General features: G+C 44.7%; 1 protein-coding gene across 4 annotated transcripts in view; it reads left to right on the forward strand.

Annotated features, from left to right (window-relative positions):
* Positions 1 to 20,426, forward strand: part of pcdh15b (protocadherin-related 15b) — a 213,781-nt gene that overhangs the window by 172,647 nt on the left and 20,708 nt on the right. For 3 of the 4 annotated variants that reach the window (XM_090212388.1, XM_090212387.1, XM_090212389.1), the window contains 7 exons: positions 2,881 to 2,990; positions 4,510 to 4,650; positions 6,257 to 6,384; positions 9,956 to 10,174; positions 10,921 to 11,009; positions 13,361 to 13,537; positions 17,002 to 18,347. In XM_090212388.1, coding sequence (XP_090068514.1) covers positions 2,881 to 2,990; positions 4,510 to 4,650; positions 6,257 to 6,384; positions 9,956 to 10,174; positions 10,921 to 11,009; positions 13,361 to 13,537; positions 17,002 to 17,224 — 1,087 coding nt within the window. In that variant the 3' untranslated portion in view covers positions 17,225 to 18,347. Of the gene's footprint in view, positions 1 to 2,880; positions 2,991 to 4,509; positions 4,651 to 6,256; positions 6,385 to 9,955; positions 10,175 to 10,920; positions 11,010 to 13,360; positions 13,538 to 17,001; positions 18,348 to 20,426 lie in introns of those variants that run through there. The other variant, XM_036955811.2, reaches the window with a different exon arrangement.

Here is a 20,426-nt window from a genome sequence, read left to right on the forward strand (position 1 = left end):
GCCAAGACACTGTAGGAGTGGCTTTGGGACAAGTCTCTGAATGTCCTTGAGTGGCCCAGCCAGAGCCCGGACTTGAACCCGATCTAACATCTCAGGAGAGACCTGAAAATAGTTGTGCAGCGACACTCCCCATCCAACCTGACAGAGCTTGAGAGGATCCGCAGAGAAGAATGGGAGAAACTCTCCAAATACAGGTGTGCCAAGCTTGTAGCGTCATACCCAAGAAGACTTGAGGCTGTAATCACTGCCAAAAACCTGTTTGTGCTTTGTCATTATGGGGTATTGTGTGTAGATTGAGAAAAATTCAACAATTTAATCAATTTTAGAATAAGGCTGTAACGTACCAAAATGTGTAAAAAGTGAAGGAGTCTGTATGTACATGATGCACTGTATGTACATGAAGCCAGTGGAAAGTGACTAGGCATCAGGATAAATAATAATAATAATAATAATAAAAAGGTATTTGAGGTAGATATGTACAGGAAGGCAGTGTAAAGTGACTAGGCATCAGGATAGAAAGTAATGAATGTAAAATAAGAACAGTAGCAGCAGCATATGATGAGTGTAAAAGTGTTTTTGTGCGTTTGTGTTTAATCGATGTGTGTGTGTGTGTACGTACAGGTGTATGTATGGAGTGAATGTGTGTTGAGTTTGTGTGAGAGTGTCAGTGTACTAGTGTTTATATATAGTCTTGGGAGTGTGCATAGAGTCAGTGCAAGATGGGGTCAGTGCAGATCATCAGGGTAACCATTTAAGTATTCAACATCCTTATGGCTAGTTAACACTCTTATGGCTTGGGGATAGAAGCTGTTTTGGAACCTGTTGGTCCGAGAGCCGATGCTCCGGTACTGTTTGCTGGGCGGTAGCAGAGTGAACAGTCTATGACTTGGGTGGCTGGAATCTATGTCAATTTTCCAGGCCTTCTTCTGACACCGCCTAATATAAAGGTCCTTGACGACAGGGAGCTCGGCCCCAGTGATGTATTGGGCTGTCCGCACCACCCTCTGTAGCGCTTTGCGGTCGAGGGCGGTGCATTTGCCATACTAAGCGGTGACGCAGCCAGTCAAGAGGCTCTCGATGGTGCAGCTGTACAACCTTTTGAGGGTCTGAGTGCCCATACCTAATCTTTTCAGCTTCCTATGGGGAAAGAGGTGCTGTCGTGCCCTCTTTATGACTGTCATGGTGTGTGTGGACCATGTTAAGTCCTTAGTGATGTGGGCGCCAAGGAACTAGACCCACTCCACTACAGCCCCGCTCTCCCTTCTGTAGTCGACGATCAGGTCCTTGGTCTTACTGACATTAAGGCAGAGGTTGTTGTCCTGGCACCACACTGCCAAGTCTCTGACCTCCTCCTGTAGGCTGTCTCATCGCCGTCGGTGATCAGGCCAAACACCGTCATGTCGTCAGCAAACCTGATGATGGTGTTGGAGTTGTACGTGGCCATGCGGTCGTGGGTGAACAGGGAATACAGGAGGGGACTAAGTACACACCCCCTCAGTTGAGGGTCAGTGTAGCAGCGGTGTTGTTGCCTACCCTCACCACCTGGGGCCGGCCCCTCAGGAAGTCCAGTATCCAGTTGCAGAGGGAGTTGTTCAGTCCCAGGGTCTCCAGCTTGCTTATGAGCTTGTTGGGGACTATGCTGTTGAATGCTGAGCTGTAGTCTATGTTCAGCATTCTCACATTTCCACTCTTGTGCAGGTGGGAGATGGCGTATGAAGTGCAGTTGAGATTGCGTCCTCTGTATATGTGTTGGTACGGTATGCGAATTGGAGTGGGTCTAGGATGTCTGGGATGATGATGTTGATGAATGTCATGACCAGCCTATCAAAGCACTTCATAATTACAGATCTGATTGCTACAGGCAGGTTGCCGTACATTTCTTGTGAACAGGGACAATGGTGGTGAGTTTGAAATATGTTGGGATTACAGACTGGGACAACCTTCCCTGTCTTTCATTGAGACCTTCAAGACCCTCTGTGGAGTGTCTGCGTCCAACCACAGCTTTTTGATGTTTGCCTTCATTTGCCTTATGCCCATTTAATCTGCCATTCAGTTGCTTTTAACATGCACATTTTGTTTGTGATATGAGTCAAATCAACGGAACGCTTATGACATTGTGATAACTTATCTAGTTAATTGCCAATATTTTCGAGGTGAACCAGCTGTGATCAGAGACCACATGAATTGAGTTTATTTAATTAAATGAAATTGACCTGGGAGATTTCACAGTGCCAAGTAGGAGTATGTATAATCAAGCTATTTGGCAAAGCAATTACAGTGTCTCTGCCAGTGTTTCCATTAATGTTGTCATTACGCCATATCATGCAGAAATGATTTGTAAACAAGATTGCTCCACAGTCAGTCATATCCTGGGTTAGCAGGACACTTCTGTGTAAAAGTAAGTGGGTAGTTTGTCTACTTTTCCTCTGTATATAAGTGGGTGTTTTTCCGGCTTGTCTTTTCCAACTACAGTACATCACATAGAGTTGTAGGTCTGAGGAAGTGGAATAAAACACATGCCCTGTGGCAAGGGTGCCCAACTCCATGCCTCAAGGACCGTAGTCCTGCAGTTGCTTATTCCTCTCTGGCACTTTTTTGGTCAATTAACAGCTCTAATTAGTCAGAAAGTCAGTCGCTGATTAAATGGCAAATATGAAAAATACCCTTTAGGACCTAAAGATGTTGTGACTGGTATTAGTATGAACAGCAGTGCGGTATTGGAATGCAGATTATAGCGCTGGCAGAGATCAATAGCTAACATGTGGCCTGGAAAAATGGGGTAATTTCTGTATTCCGTTGGGAGGGAGCTCTATTCAGTATCCGTGTGTGTGTGTGTGTGTGTGTGTGTGTGTGTGTGTGTGTGTGTGTGTTTTCTTCAAGGTTTCCCCCGGTGAGTGAGATGGCTACGGTGGGGAAGGTGGTCGGGGTCATCCTGGCTGCTGCTATCAATCAAACAATCATTTACTCTATAGTGGAGGGCAATGAGGAAGGTGAGTCGCATACTGTAACCTACACTATACCTTTGACCTAGTTCCAGAGGCCATGTTATCATTTTCTATACAGCAGTGATAGTACCACTCATTTATTCGGACACACTATAAACAACATGAAGTATTGATGAGGTCACTCACAGAGCCATGCATGGAGCTCTATGTGGCTCAATACAGCTATATGTGGCTCTATACAGCTCAATATAGCACTATGTGACTATACAGCTCTATACAGCTCTATATGGCTCTATACAGCTCTATGTGGCTCTATACAGCTCTATGTGGCTCTATACAGCTCTATATGGCTTTATACAGCTCTATACAGCTCTATATGGCTCTATACAGCTCTGTGGAACTATACAGCTCTGTGGCTCCATACAGCTCTGTGGCTCTATACAGCTCTATGTGGCTCTATACAGCTCTATACAGCTCTATGTGGCTCTATACAGCTCTATATGGCTTTATACAGCTCTATACAGCTCTATATGATTATGTATAGCTCTATGTGACTATACAGCTCTATACAGCTCTATATGGCTTTATACAGCTCTATACAGCTCTATATGGCTCTTTACAGCTCTGTGGCTCTACACACCTCTATTTTTATTTAACTAGGCAAGTCAGTTAAGAACATTTCTTATTTACAATGACGGCCTAGGAACAGTGGCTCTAGTCAGTCACTTACTTTCACATCATTTAGTTATGAATCCTCCGCACCTCAGAATGATTTCACCATTTGCCTTGAGCGAGGGGTAAAGTAAAATATGTTCAATGTAAGTTATACACCGTCATAGTCATGGTCTAAAGGACCTAAAAGAGTACCATCTGTCCTGAGACTGCACTCTTTTTTTTTGCCCCTAAGTCTACCAAAGTGTGTTTGTGTGCACTAGTCAGTGTCCCCTGTTGCTGACAGTTTCTGCCATGTAAAAGTACCTGAGGGATGATTAGACCCTACCGTCCTCCCACTATTCCTCACCGTGATTAAAACCGGGGCTCATGCTTTTCAGAGTGGGAAAATATGAAATTGCATCCCCGTATTGAACCTTGCACTAAACTGCATCTGAACCATTTATTCATTTGGAAACAAATGGAATTGGTTTCACTTTTAACTCTCATTAGATTCAATGAAGAAGCTCGGGAAGATAATGACAGTGTCCTTCATCGTTGTGGCTTTCAAAGTTTATGGCGTGCTGGGGGAATTCATTTTTAGTTCTGAAAAGTGAGTACTAGCTATGCGTTTCAGTGTAAGTCATCAATTATGCCTTACACAAAAAACAATCAGTGACTCAGTGATTCTCCAGGGTAGTGTGATCTCTCTGGTGTCGTGCCTCAACACTTGACACTGCACACAGTGGGATTTGGGGAGGTGAATGTCATTCTACCTAGGGACTGATACAGTATGATATGGTGCTAGCTCTGCTCTACTCTGTACATATGCGTGTCTCCCCCCTCTCCCTGGGACTGATATGATATGGTGCGGACTCTAGCGCTACTCTGTTGATCTGAATGTATCTCCCAGGCGTATTTAGGCTCAACAACAGCACCGGGGTGTTCTCTACGGCCAAGCAGCTGGACTACGAGACCAATGCCAGCTACATCCTCAAAGTGGAGGCTGACTCCATGGAAGTGGTTGGTTCCAATCTCAGAGCGCCCTCCAAGAGTAAGCCTGCCTGCCATTTAAACTGTCACTTGGGAAATTGCACCCTGTTTCCGATATAGTGCACGGCTTTTGCCCAGGGCTAAAAGTCTTCTTCTCTTTGTATGTTTTATTGTCACATATACCGGATAGGTGCAGTGAAATGTGTTGTTTTACACAGTCAGCCATAGTAGTAAAAGCCTTTTGTGGGGTAATTGCCTTAGAGAGGTTTAAAAACTGAAGGCAATAGTCGGCCAAATAGCTTCTTACGGCCTTAATTTGAGTAATTTGAATGTTTGTTTCTACCGTCTTTCTCTCTCTTGTAACAGAAATGTGCCTGGCATTTGGCTATAAATGATTTCCCATCTTTGCTTTTTCCAAAAGACTAAAAGCACGCCTCGTCCTTTCCCGTTATTTAGTTTTATAATTTAGTCAACATCATGCTGAGTTGCTGCGGAGGATACATTTTAATTAAGCAGTTACTGGTTCATGTGGCAGATTAAACAAGTCATTCATTTCTTGCCAATCTTATCATGTCTCCTCAATATGCAGAAACAATCACTCAAATCAATTTGATTCCGATGGCGCTTGTTAACCACTTTACATCTAGAATAAAGGAAACACTTCTGGATATAGTCACTGCTGTATGTTATACACAGAGATCATTTTTGTATTGCGCTTTGTAATAGATTTTGCAGGTTTTTCTTGACTCCAACTCAATTGACTGAGAATTGTTGCATTTCCCCGCTCTTGTAATGGTTTAACTAATATACCCTGGCCGCTATGTGTCATTCAAGCTGAGAGGGGGCCAGCAGCAAACATGATCGAGGACACCCAATGGCAATAGATTAGTACCTCGTTCCACTGAAGCAGGCATGGCAGCTAGAGTTGAGATGCGGTGGGAGTATCATCATGGGGGGGGGGGGGGGGGGGGGGGGGGGCTATTGATGTTGTTTGATTCATTCCACTGGAGGAGGTGGAGTGTTAAATGGCTGCTCTCGAGCGGCGTGTGGATGGGTACTCCCCATTGCGTTTGACTATGAAGGTGGCCACCATCAACTGTATAATGAAGACACTTTGTTCAAGTGATTAGAGCCACATCACTGATTCAACAGGGGTGTGTGTGTGTGTGTGTGTGTGGCTGGTGTGCCTGTGTGCGTACATTTGCGCGCGTGCGTGTGTCTGTATGTGTTGCATTGCAGCAGCAAGTACTCTCCTGTTGTTGTCCGTTTACTGTTGTCATCCGCTGTAACATTGGACATCCTGGCAGGGATAAATGAGAAATGTGCCGAATCTACTGTCCCCTTGGTCGGTCCCAGAGCGTTTTGTCAGATGATGTATGGCATTTTATTTGGCAAGGTCCCTCGGCGCAGTTGTAACCCTTCAGGATGTGGCTTGGCTTTTTACTATGAGAAATGACAAACCGCAATGCAGTGTTGTATTCTATTAGTCAAACGTCTAAATCAGTGTGTTGGCAGTGAATTGTAGACTGCTATTTTGTATATGATGCACATTTAGGCTGTTTAGACATGCCCTCTTGTTTTTTACATTTCTATTTAATCCAAATGAGATTCACCTTTCCTCTGGGGGTTCATTTTGAATCCTTTTTTTCTTTCTCCTCTGTTTGCAGCGAACACAGCGAGGGTGTTCATTGATGTTTGGGATGAGAATGATCACCCTCCTGTCTTTACCAAACCCTTGTACCTGGGAGGAGTGGCAGAGGACGCCAAAACATTCACTTCTGTACTACAAGTTCAGGTACAACCAGCTCTTTTCAAACACAAAGGCTGCGTTTAGACAGGCTGCCCAATTCTGTTTTATTTTTCCAAAGCTTTTTCAGCGCTGATCTGATTGGTCAAAAGACCAATTAGTGAAAAAAAAGATCCGAATTGGGCCGCCTGTCTGAACGCAGCCTAAGTGTACCACTTCTAGATAGTGCAATTGGTGTCTTAAAAGAACAACCCATTATTTTCTAAAATGGAACTTTCAAAACATTCTCAAATATATGTGACGCATTTCACGATCACTCCTCCTCACAATGAAACCAGCCAAAGGAACAGAAAGGTTCTACGCCCAAAAAATGTGTCTGGTTGAGTGATTATCTGTGCTTGCATTTGAAATGCAGAGTTTTGTAGTTGTAATCCTGGGAGAACTGTTATTCTCCCTGCCGGTATCTTTGGCCCGTGTTGACAATGCATTACCAGCTGGAGGCTCTAACATCTGAGACTTTCCGACACCCCTGGCAATACTTAGAATGCTAAGGCCGTAGAGGCTCTCACATACAAATGTCCACACACCTGTGCCGCACCATCCTGTGTGAAAGGGAATTATTCCCTGTGCGTGCACCAGGGCATGTGCATTCACATGTTCCAACGTGTTGTTTTTGTGTTTATCTTTTGCACCTTTTGTAGCTAAAGCCACTGTGACACCTGTTGGGTGGGTGTGTGTGTGTGTGTGCGTGCGTGCACGCGCAGTGATGAGGGCAGACTATACAGCGCCCACACAAGGGCACCTTTCATTATAATCCTAATCACTACCCGCTGGATGGTCATTTGCATCTCATGCTCTGTTGCAGAATGATGAGCCGTAGACGTCTGTCTGTCTGTGTCTCTGTCTCTGTCTCTACCATGTCTGTGTGCAACTGGAGTAGGCAGCAAGACTGTTTGTGCAGAGCACACAGTTGCAAACGGGTTTGCCAGGAGCCTCTAAAGAGAGATCATCCTTTCGACCAGGAGGTAATGGAATTACTGGGTCAAAGATTTACTGAGCTGAGACTCCCACTGGTTCCATCTCCTAACGGTATCATTCAACTTCTCAGGTGTTTCACTCATCGTCCGGGTCAATATCTTCCTCTTTAGTATTCATACCTATTCCCTGTTGCTTAACTAATCGTAAATTCATAGCAGATCTGAATATAGATTTCTGTAAAAGCTGCTCAGTATCCCTAAGATTAGACTAATCTACTTTGAAATCCTTCTTTAAATAGTTTTTTAGGGAGAAAGAAGGAATCTAAACCCCCTGTGGAGTGGTGTATAACCCTAAGAAGGGATAGATGGACACACATGAACAAATACTACAGTTTACTATGGAATACTACAGTACTTACTACAGAATTATGTAGTAAACTGTAGTATACTGTAGAATGCTATACTATACACTGTAGTGTATCCCTCAATCATGTGTAGCACTTACTATAGAATGTTGCAGTATACTGTACAATACTACAGTAAATACCACAGTACATGCTACAGTATTATCTACAAAAAAAACACTGTAGTAAATACTACAGTAACGTCCGCAAAAACACTACACTTTTTTTTAAACTATAGTAAATATTACAGTATTTAATTTACATGTACCCTGCCCATTCCCCTCCCGCATGTCGCATTTTGTGCCACCCATAAGTGAGAAACCTACATGCCAAGTATAAACCAAATTATCTAAAGTTTATAGAAAAGAAGCTCTGAACAGTCCTTAGTACGACACACCTACAGGTTATGGAAATGTTGCTCTTCCTATTTTTCCTACAGGTTTCCTGAAAGACAAAAAAGCCTCCACTTCTATGTCAAAGATAATAAAACAAAAGCACCATAGTAAAAACTACAGTAATGTCTGCAAAAACACTTCAGTAAGTACTACAGTAATGTCTGCAAAAACACTTCAGTAAGTACTACAGTAATGTCTGCAAAAACACTTCAGTAAGTACTACAGTAATGTCTGCAAAAACACTTCAGTAAGTACTACAGTAATGTCTGCAAAAACACTTCAGTAAGTACTACAGTAATGTCTGCAAAAACACTTCAGTAAGTACTACAGTAATGTCTGAAAAAACACTTCAGTAAGTACTACAGTAATGTCTGCAAAAACACTTCAGTAAGTACTACAGTAATGTCTGCAAAAAAAACTTCAGTAAGTACTACAGTAATGTCTGCAAAAACACTTCAGTAAATACTACAGTAATGTCTGCAAAAACACTTCAGTAAATACTACAGTAATGTCTGCAAAAACACTTCAGTAAATACTACAGTAATGTCTGCAAAAACACTTCAGTAAATACTACAGTAATGTCTGCAAAAACACTTCAGTAAGTACTACAGTAATGTCTGCAAAAACACTTCAGTAAGTACTACAGTAATGTCTGCAAAAACACTTCAGTAAGTACTACAGTAATGTCTGCAAAAACACTTCAGTAAGTACTACAGTAATGTCTGCAAAAAAAACTTCAGTAAGTACTACAGTAATGTCTGCAAAAATACTTCAGTAAATACTACAGCAATGTCTGCAAAAACACTTCAGTAAATACTACAGTAATGTCTGCAAAAACACTTCAGTAAATACTACAGTAATGTCTGCAAAAACACTTCAGAAAATACTACAGTAATGTCTGCAAAACGCTTCAGTAAGTACTACAGTAATGTCTGCAAAACACTTCAGTAAATACTACAGTAATGTCCACAAAAACACCACAGTGAACATTATAGTATTTTTTTCATGTGGGGAGAGAGCGAGAGACACAAGTGAGAAGTGGCAATGTAGAAATAAATAATGACTCGTCGTCTGAGCGACACATGCTGTCTGTGAAGGACACATTGATCTGATCGTTAGTATAAGCCATTTTGGAGGAATGCATTTGTGTCTCTGTAAATATAGGAGAACAAAGAGGAATCTCTGCAGAGAACAAATCCAATGTCATGAGGGTTTCACAGCAAATCAGCCTCAAATCTGATCCACAGTTTCAAACAGGTTGGGATTTCTTTCAGAACACAGTCAAAGGCTCTCCTTTCTCCGCTTGCTCTGTCTCTGTGCCACATTTTCACTCTGCATTCATAGACTGATGTGTTCTTTCCTGGTCTGGTCTGGTCTGGTATCACCAATAACTAACCCAGGTGGTGGAATCTGTTACCAAAGAACCTTTAGATATATAGTGTTAGCCTGTGGTGTACGATTCAGTTGAATGAATCTTGCGGAATATAGAAAATATCTAATTTGTATTAATGATTCCGGCGGGGCAGGGCACAGTGCTGTCACACTCAGTCCCAGTCGTCGAAAGGTATTATAAATCAATGTCACTGCAGAGCAACGTGGCAAATGGTGAAATCACCTGGGCAGATTGACAGGAGTTTCTCTTTTAGAGAGTGGCTCGCAGCTCAAAGACTCCCCCTACAGCAAGAGTTGAGAACTACAACTGCCCCAAAAATCTTATCTGTGCCCTTTCATTTTCGACAGATGAGTTGATCTGTATCTTGATGTTGTGCTGTTGTTGATGACGCCGCTGTGTCTGAACCTCTTGAATCCTTTGACTCCGTGTGTCTGTGTTTGTCTGTCTCAGGCCCTGGACAAGGACACAGGGAATTACAGCTCCATGCAATACAGGATTATTATCCCCCCCACCACCGACGGCAAGGACGGCTTTGTCATCGAGCCCTACACCGGCGTCATCAAGACTGCCATTATGTACAGGAACATGCGACGGTCCTACTTCAAGTTTGAAGTGGTCGCCACTGACAATTACGGCGAGGGGGGGCTGAGCAGCAAGGCAGAGGTGGTGGTGAGTTCGTCCTGCTCCCAGAGTATTGAATGGGAATGTCTGTTCTAGCCGTTCTATTTCTATTTGTTCAATGCTAAGTACTATCGGTGCCAGCTAAATTTTCATAGCCGCCTTGCCAGCCTTGATCAAGTCCAGCTTATGGCTCTTTTAAAAATAACTGAGGGACCAACATTAAGTGTGTCGATATCCACAATATCAATATCTCCATTCCCCAGGTGTATATTGGCACTAAACACCCCAGCCATCCCAAAATACACACTCAAAAGCTTCCCATAGGAATTGCATTTGTAAAAAAAAAAGCATGGTGTTGATACTCCAGCTAATCAATGGTCCATGTCCTGTGCCAGCCTTGTGGTAGATAGGCTAGCTATCCCTGAGAGAGTAGATGAATGTGTGTTCCTTCTGTGCTGGCCTCTTCCCAGTTTGTTGCAAATTGAACTGTCCCAGGGCAGATGGGGACCATTGATTATACATTGCAGCCTATTTGACTCCCTTTGCTCTTAATGAAATAAGAGGCTGGCTGGGCCAGAGCCTTGCCTGAACAAGAGGAACCACGCTGTGGCTAAGTTCATCTAATTCCAATGGGAAGCTTCATTTCATGGGCACTGCACAAACTACAGGGAGATTTTCCGTGTGATTTAGCCTGCTGTCCAACATTAAAGCTTATTTGTAGAAGTTGGGGAGGGAAATAGATGCTTGTTTTGTGTCTGTACCATTGATCCTTTTGATTGACCTCTGTTTCCCAGGTATCTGTGGTGAATCTGCTGGATATGCAGGTGGTGGTCTCCAACGTTGCTCCTACAGTGGTGGAACAGAACAAGGACAAGCTCCTCGGGTAACGTAGAAGATATCTAAGAAATCTTATAATCCATATTTTAACAGTCAAGTCGCAACTGTGCTCATAGCCGTCTCCTATACTTGATATGCAGACACTTACCTTTGGCCCTTTCCCAGGCATGCAGGTGTTTGGGGGGGGAGGGGCTGTATGAATCAGTGTGCAGTGTTGGTTTTATCGCTGCCTTCTGTCGAGATGAAACGGCGTCCCGCTGTTTGACGTCTGCTCAAATTAATGTTGTAGGAGCCTTCCTTCAGATTCTGTTAGAGCCTTCCTTCAGATTCCGTTAGAGCCTTCCTTCAGATTCCGTTAGAGCCTTCCTTCAGATTCTGTTAGAGCCTTCCTTCAGTTTCCGTTAGAGCCTTCCTTCAGATTCCGTTAGAGCCTTCCTTCAGTTTCCGTTAGAGCCTTCCTTCAGATTCCGTTAGAGCCTTCCTTCAGTTTCCGTTAGAGCCTTCCTTCAGATTCCGTTAGAGCCTTCCTTCAGTTTCCGTTAGAGCCTTCCTTCAGTTTCCGTTAGAGCCTTCCTTCAGATTCCGTTAGAGCCTTCCTTCAGTTTCCGTTAGAGCCTTCCTTCAGATTCCGTTAGAGCCTTCCTTCAGATTCCGTTAGAGCCTTCCTTCAGTTTCCGTTAGAGCCTTCCTTCAGTTTCCGTTAGAGCCTTCCTTCAGATTCCGTTAGAGCCTTCCTTGAGTTTCCGTTAGAGCCTTCCTTCAGATTCCGTTAGAGCCTTCCTTCAGTTTCCGTTAGCGCCTTCCTTCAGTTTCTGTTAGAGCCTTCCTTCAGTTTCAGTTAGAGCCTTCCTTCAGATTCCGTTAGAGCCTTCCTTCAGATTCTGTTAGAGCTTTCCTTCAGATTCCGTTAGAGCTTTCCTTCAGTTTCCGTTAGCGCCTTCCTTCAGTTTCCGTTAGAGCCTTCCTTCAGTTTCAGTTAGAGCCTTCCTTCAGATTCCGTTAGAGCCTTCCTTCAGTTTCCGTTAGAGCCTTCCTTCAGTTTCCGTTAGAGCCTTCCTTCAGATTCCGTTAGAGCCTTCCTTCAGTTTCCGTTGGAGCCGTCCTTCAGTTTCCGTTAGAGCCTTCCTTCAGTTTTCGTTAGAGCCTTCCTTCAGATTCCGTTAGAGCCCCTCACCACCTGTCTCCACAGCTCTGTCAGAGCTCTGTCATACACTTCACACAGCCACTCAATGATTGTTCCATCCTTGTCTTGAGCTTACTGCTTAGCTATTAGCATTGTGATCAGAAAGGCGTCCCACTTCTCTCTGAAGCTAAGTTGCAAATGAGGGAGAGAGGGAAAGTGTCAGTGGCTCCCTGGCTGTCTCCTGTTCCTCTGAGGTGGAGGAGGGGGGGCGTGTGTGGGTGCACCTGAATTCCAGCATACTGTATGCGAGTGAGCTTGCGTGTATTGGCCTGTATTGCTTCTGTACACCTATCCATCACTCAACCTATCCTCTTACTGACAAACAGTCATACAGTACCAGTCCTCCATGATGGACTTCCTCTGACTTGGTCTCAACCCAGGTCTCCACTTTAGCTCCAAGGGCTCTGGCCCCAGCTGTGGAGCAACCTAGTTTATTAGTGCTCTCCCCACCCAAGCAGAAATACATCCATCTGGTTACTATTCTGTCCTGCCATCCTCTTTTCGGAGTTTCCCAGGGGAGCGGGAACATCCAGGGCACAGCAGGTAATTGTTTCAACGCCTATTTTGCCGTTGCCTTCCCGCTCAGATCAGAGCTCCCGGCTGCAGACGCCCACCACCAAACAAGGGTTGTGTCTGAACTGGCCACTATTTCCTATATAGTGAACTACCTTTGACCAGAGCCCTATGCTGGTACAGTGGGTCGTGCACTTTATAGTGAGCAGCGTGCCATTTAAGATGCATTCGCCTTGAACTGATTCTATGGTAGATGCTTCAATTAAGAATTTTGGAGCGAGAGGTGATTTTGACAGGGTCATGGAAACGTGTGGGAATTGACTCTTTATAGTAGCTGACGGTCCCAAGGAGGATATAGGCTGTCATGTTTTTCCATTGCGAATGCAATGCACAACCTCATTCTAACCACTGTCCTAATTCATGTACTGATCAAGGACGTATCCTCTGACTGAGAAATCCTTTCAGTGAGCCTGAATCCATTCAGTCAAGGCCTCTTCTTTTTAAACAGTTGAGGCAGTGTTAGCTCAGTGTCAAGTGGGGAAATAGAATACAGCTACAGCTCGGTGTAGCAACTATGAATTGCAGTACCGGTACGTTCTTACCATTTGCGTTTAACATATCATTCACCGTTTTCCCAGAGATCCTGCTGTCACCTTGTTCTTATACAAAGCACTTGATTATTCCTTCCACTCCCTCTGCAGGATCTTGGAGCGCTATGTGCAGGACCAGATTCCCGGGGCCAAAGTGGTGGTGGAGTCCATCGGGCCACAGCGGTTCGGCGACGGCTTCGAGCAGGAGGACTACTCCAAGTCGGACCTGATGGTTTACGCCATCGACCCTCTGACCAACCGGGCCATCTCACGCCAGGAGCTATTCAAGTGAGTAGTAGCCGGTCACTTACAGTGGCCCTGAGGGACAAAGTAGGTCACAATACAAGGGATTGCCCCTTAGGGCCACCCCTTGTAGTATCTAGATACACCATTCCCCCGTGGAGCAGGTGTTTAGCCAGTGGCAGACAGAGGTGTGTGTGTGGCAGGGGGGGGGGGATGTCACCACTCACCAGGGTTCTTTTGTTTCCCGTCACCCTGCAGTCAGGCCCTCATTAGAGAGCCAACCTCCTCATGCCCTCGTACGACAGCAGCTCTAGTTCTGCCATTCAACTGGCTGTCAACCCGCTACTGCTTCCTACCAGCTCTACACAGCAGGCTCAGTGTTCATCTAACCACCCCTCTGCCTCTTGCAGCTCGGGATCATGTCTAATAGACCTAGTGAACAACGGCAACAGGATTGTGTTGCAGTGTGCCCCCCACACCTGTCATTTATGATTCCAGGCATTATAGGGAGTAAGGTGTTGCACACTCTGTAATGTTCCATTGTTATATACAGTGGGGAGAACAAGTATTTGATACACTGCCGATTTTGCAGGTTTTCCCTACTTACAAAGCATGTAGAGGTCTGTAATTTTTATCATAGGTACACTTCAACTGTGAGAGACTGAATCTAAAACAAAAATCCAGAAAATCACATTGTATGATTTTTAAGTAATTAATTTGCATTTTATTGCATGACATAAGTATTTGATCACCTACCAACCAGTAAGAATTCCGTCTCTCACAGACCTATTAGTTTTTCTTTAAGAAGCCCTCCTGTTCTCCACTCAGTACCTGTATTAACTGCACCTGTTTGAACTCGTTACCTGTATAAAAGACACCTGTCCACACACTCAATCAAACAGACTCCAACCTCTCCACAATAGCCAAGACCAGAGAGCAGTGTAAGGACATCAGGGATAAAATTGTAGACCTGCACAAGGCTGGGATGGGCTACAGGACAATAGGCAAGCAGATTGGTGAGAAGGCAACAACTGTTGGCGCAATTATTAGAAAATGGAAGAAGTTCAAGATGACGGTAAATCACTCTCGGTCTGGGGCTCCATGCAAGATCTCACCTCGTGGGGCATCAATGATCATGAGGAAGGTGAGGGATCAGCCCAGAACTACACGAACTACACATGAAGCATGGAGGTGGAAACATCATTCTTTGAGGATGCTTTTCTGCAAAGGGGACAGGACGACTGCACCGTATTGAGGGGAGGATGGATGGGGCCATGTATCGCGAGATCTTGGCCAACAACCTCCTTCCCTCAGTAAGTGCATTGAAGATGGGTCGTGGCTGGGTCTTCCAGCATGACAACGACCCAAAACACACAGCCAGGGAAACTAAGGAGTGGCTCCGTAAGAAGCATCTCAAGGTCCTGGAGTGGCCTAGCCAGTCTCCAGACCTGAACCCAATAGAAAATCTTTGGAGGGAGCTGAAAGTCCGTATTGCCCAGCGACAGCCCCGAATCCTGAAGGATCTGGAGAAGGTCTGTATGGAGGAGTGGGCCAAAATCCCTGCTGCAGTGTATGCAAACCTGGTCAAGAACTACAGGAAACGTATGATCTCTGTAATTGCAAACAAATGTTTCTGTACCAAATATTAAGTTCTGCTTTTCTGATGTATCAAATACTTATATCATGCAATAAAATGCAAATTAATTACTTAAAAATCATACAATGTGATTTTCTGGATTTTTGTTTTAGATTCCGTCTCTCACAGTTGAAGTGTGCTGGGGGGGGGTGCTGTGGGATTATTTAAGATACTCTTTGAGGAGGTAGGGTTTCAGATGTTTTCGGAAGATGGGCAGGGACTCTGTTGTTCTAGCTTCAGGGGGAAACTGATCAGAGTGCCAGGACAAAGAAGAGCTTGGACGCTGGGCTGACCCGGGAGGGGTGGGATGGCCAAGAGACCAGAGGTGGCACACCAGAGTGCCCGGGTTGTGGTGTAGGGTAGGGGGACAGGGGAAGGGTGAGGTCAAAAGAGGCAAGGAGATAGACTGCCAGTCTAAGGCACTGCATATCAGTGTTGTAGCATCACTACAGCCTGGTGGTCGGTCCCAGGCTGTGTCATTACTGGCCTTGACCGGGAGTCCCATAGGGTGGCGCACAACTGGCCCAGCATCGTTCAGGTTAGGGGAGGGTTTGACCGGGGGGGGGGGGGTTTACTTGGCTCAGGGCCAAAAAGTCTAGGGACTGAAGGGCAGCATAGGCTGAGATGAACTCTGTGTTCTTCACAGTAGATCGGCAGTTCCAAACGCTGCCAGAGATCAGGAATTCCACATGGGTTGTGTGCTCAGGGTCCACTAAATTAAAAGGGTTGCAGCCAAGGGGTGGGGATTGTCTGTACAGCCTACAGTGACAGGAGCGAACTGGGATATAAAACACAGAGTTGCCAAAGCTACAAAAGAGCTAAATGAGATCTGACAATAAATATACTGAACAAAAATATAAACGCAACATGCAATAATTTCAACCATTTTAAGGAGTTACAGTTCATATAAGGAAATCAGTCAATTGAAATAAATTCATTAGGCCCTAATCTATGGATTTAACATGAAATGCAGGGGCGCAGCCATGGGGAGCCTGGCCCAGCCAATCAAAATGAGTTTTTCCCAACAAAAGGGCTTTATTACAGAGAGAAATACTCCTCAGTGTCATCATCTGTCCGGGTGGCTGGTCTAAGACAAATCCGCAGGTGAAGAGGCTGTATGTGGAGGTCCTGGGCTGGAGTGGTTACACGTGGTCTGTGGTTGTGAGTCCGGTTGGACGTACTACCAAATTATCTAAAACGATGTTTGAAATGTTAGAGAAATGGAACATTCAGTTCTCTGGCAACAGCTCTGGGGGAAATTCCTGCAGTCAGCATGCCAATTGCATGCTCCCTCAAAACTTGAGACATCTGTGTTATTGTATTTTGTGACAAAACTGCACATTTTAGAGTGGCCTTTTATTGTCCCCAGCACCTGTGTAATGATCATGCTGCTTAATCAGCTTCTTGTTATTCCACACCTGTCAGGTGGATAGATTATCTTGGCAAAGGATAAATGCTAACTAACAGCCACGTAAACAAATTTGTGCACAGTTGACAGAAATAAGATTTTTGTGCGTATGGAACATTTCTGGGATCTTTTATTTAATCTCATGAAACATGGGACCAAAACTTTACATGTTGTGATTATATAGGTAAGATACTCACGTGAGAGAGTGATGTGAAGCAATCCTGTCTTTCCTTCCTCTAATAACTTGTCAGAAGTGTCTTTGTTTCGGCAACGGGCTTCATTTTGCAATGAGACCTTTCCTGACGAAGGCCCGGTCAGCTCAGATGAGGTGATCAGGAAAAACTCCAGGCCGTCTTTGACTGACGATGAGGATGATGGGTAGTGATAAAGATGATGATGTGTGTGTGTGTGTGTGTGTGTGTGTGTGTGTAACTGTACTGTATATATTGTCTGTTTACATCCAAGGTTTCTGGACGGGAAGCTGCTGGACATCAACAAGGAGTTCCAGCCGTACCTGGGCCGAGGCGGGAGGATCCTAGAGATCCGCACACCGGATGTGGTGACCAGTGTGAAGAAGGCCGTGCAGACCGTGGGCTACACAGAGGGGGCGCTGCTCGCCCTAGCCATCATCATCATCCTCTGCTGCATCCCTGCCATCCTCATCGTCATCATCACCTACAGACAGTGAGTAAAAAGAACAGTTCGAAGTTCAGTTGCTTTATTGGAAGTACACTGTGTCAAATGGGAATTGGTCGTGAGAAAGGTGAGAATGACTAGGACACAGGGCAGGACATAGGGAATATGGCATCAGGCACAAGTACAGGTGCATATAGAGACATTAGTGTAGACACAGGGGTTTAGACAGCAAGCTACCTGCTCTCCAGCCCCCAGAGGCTCTCCCTAATACCCATCATTGTAGGAGGAAGCTAGCTTTCACTCCACAATTTACCATGGAAACGCCTTTGAGAGCCGGCATAATTGTTTATTTATACAGCGTAAAAGCACATGAATTAATGTCAGAGCAGACAAACACCGCAGACTGATTGTTGCCATTTGGGGAGGTTTTTCTCCCCCCTCTCTGAGCCTGCGAACTAAGCCGGGAAGGCTAGACTGAAGGCTGTCACAAATTCAAGGGATGGGTGTTAAACAGATGAGAAGAGAATCCTCAGTGTCATCTTCTTCAGTGTCTCGGGTTCAGGAAATTGGCTTAACCGACAGTGAATTCTTTCACTCTCTTTATTTTTGTATCAAGACAATGATTATAAGAAGCATTTTGTCTGTAATTTGCCCTTCGCTGTTACTAAACACCCTTCTCTTTCTTCCTCTCTCTCTCATTTCCTTTCATTATCAACAGATTCAAAGAGTGAGTATTATTGTCGTTGTTACTTATTTCTGTGGCCTTTATTTGGACACCTGCATTCACATTCCACTGTTTTCTAAGTAAACGTTTGGGACCAGGGAAGTCAATGAAATCTAAAACAAATAAATTGTGCATAACCTGTTTTTATACACTCCCTTAAATTGCAGTCGGAGGCCTATAAATAAGAAATGTGCCGGCAAAATTGGTTTATTTGAGCATATTATGGTGACACTGCTTACCAAGTGATGTGCATGTATAATGTAGCAGTGTCCTGTTCGAATATGCTGATGCTGTAACTTAACGTAACTTGGTTGACTTTCTCTCCATGGTACTACTAAAGGAGACAAGCGGAGTGTGCTAAAACTGCCCGGATCCAAATGGCCCTCCCTACAGGCAAATCAGTGGGCGCCGCCACCAACAACCTTTACGAAGAGCTTGGGGACAGTGCCATGTAAGTGTTACGATATATCCCAACAAATTCCGTCATGTGTGTCCTCAGGGCCGGCCCCGCCCATTAGGAAGGATTATGCGGTTAGCCTATGGCGGAAGATTGACAAGGGAGGCATTTTCCAAGCTAAACTGACCACCTCCAACAACATACACTGTGGAATTTTTACGTCACATGCAACAATTCCGAAGATTTTACTAAGTTACAGTTCATATAAGGAAATCAGTAATTTTCAATAAATTCAATAGGCCCTAATCTATGGATTTCACGTGACAGGGATACAAATATGCATCTGTTGGTCACAAAGACCTTAAAAAAAGGTAGGGGTGTGGATCAGAAAACCAGTCAGTATCTGGTGTGACCACCATTTGCCTTATACAGCGCGACACATCTCCTACTCATAGAGTTGATCAGGCGATTGATTGTGGCCTGTGGAATGTTTTCTCGCTCCTCTTCAATGGCTGTGCAAAGTTGCTGGATATTGTCGTGAACTGGAACACGCTGTCATACACGTTGATCCAGAGCATCCCTTACGTGCTCAATGGGTGACATGTCTGATGAGTATACAGGCCATGGAAGCTTCCAGGACTTGTGTACAGATCCTCGTGACATGGGGCCGTTCATTATCGTGTTGAAACTTGATGATGGCGGCGGATGAATGGCACGACAATGGGCCTCAGGATCTTGTCACTGTATCACTAAAATGCAATGAATAAAATCAATAAAATGCAATTATGTCCGTAGCTTATACCTAACTCCACCACTACCATGGGGCACGCTGTTCATTTAAAGATTTATATATATATCACCTTTATTTAACCAGGTAAGCAAGTTGAGAGCAAGTTCTCAATTACAATTGCGACCTGGCCGAGATGAAGCAAAGCAGTTCGACACATACAACAACACAGAGTTACACATGGAGTAAAACAAATATACAGTCCATAAGACAATAGAAAAATAAGTCTATATACAATGTGAGCAAATGAGGTGAGATAAGGGAGGTAAAGGCAAAAAAAGGCCATGGTGGCGAAGTAAATACAATATAGCAAGTAAAACACTGGAATGGTTGATTTGCAGTGGAAGAATGTGCAAAGTAGAAATATAATTAATGGGGTGCAAAGGAGCAAAATAAATAAATAAATAAATACAGTAGGGGAAGGGGTAGTTGTTTGGGCTAAATTATAGATGGGCTATGTACAGGTGCAGTATTCTGTGAGCTGCTCTGACAGCTAGTGCTTAAAGCTAGTGAGGGAGATAAGTGTTTCCAGTTTCAGAGATTTTTGTAGTTCGTTCCAGTCATTGGCAGCAGAGAACTGGAAGGAGAGGCGGCCAAAGAGGAATTGGTTTTGGGGGTGACCAAAGATATACCTGCTGGAGCGCGTGCTACAGGTGGGTGCTGCTATGGTGACCAGCGAGCTGAGATAAGGGGGAACTTTACCTAGCAGGGTCTTGTAGATGACCTGGAGCCAGTGGGTTTGGCGACGAGTATGAAGCGAGGGCGAGCCAACGAGAGCGTACAGGTCGCAGTGGCGGGTAGTATATGGTGACAAAACGGATGGCACTGTGATAGACTGCATCCAATTTATTGAGTACGGTATTGGAGGCAATTTTGTAAATGACATCATAAGGTTGACATCAGCAAACCGCTCTCCCACATGACCCCATACACGCTCTCTGCCATCTGCCCGGTACAGTTGAAACCGGGGTCCGTGAAGAGGATACTACTCCAGCATACCAGTTGCCATCGAAGGTGAGCATTTGTCCACTGAAGTCGGTGGCGACGCCGAAATGCAGTCAGGTCAAGACCCTGGTGAAGATGACGAGCATGCAGATGAGCTTCCATGAGATGCTTTCTGACAGTTTGTTGCAGAAATGATTCGGTTGTGCAAACCCACAGTTTCATCAGCTGTATGTGTGGCTGGTCTCATCACTGCTGCGCTCCATCAACATTCCGTCAAAAAATCATCTTACAAATCATGTAGCAGATATATAATATGGTAGAAATAGTATGTAGCCTTTGCTGTAGCCTACATGCTGAAGATAAAACGTGTGCAAGGCAACGAGATGGACAATTCTTACATC

This window comes from Oncorhynchus mykiss, chromosome 20 (genome assembly GCF_057628025.1).
Source record: "Oncorhynchus mykiss isolate SJ-2025 chromosome 20, ASM5762802v1, whole genome shotgun sequence".
NCBI lineage: Eukaryota > Metazoa > Chordata > Actinopteri > Salmoniformes > Salmonidae > Oncorhynchus > Oncorhynchus mykiss.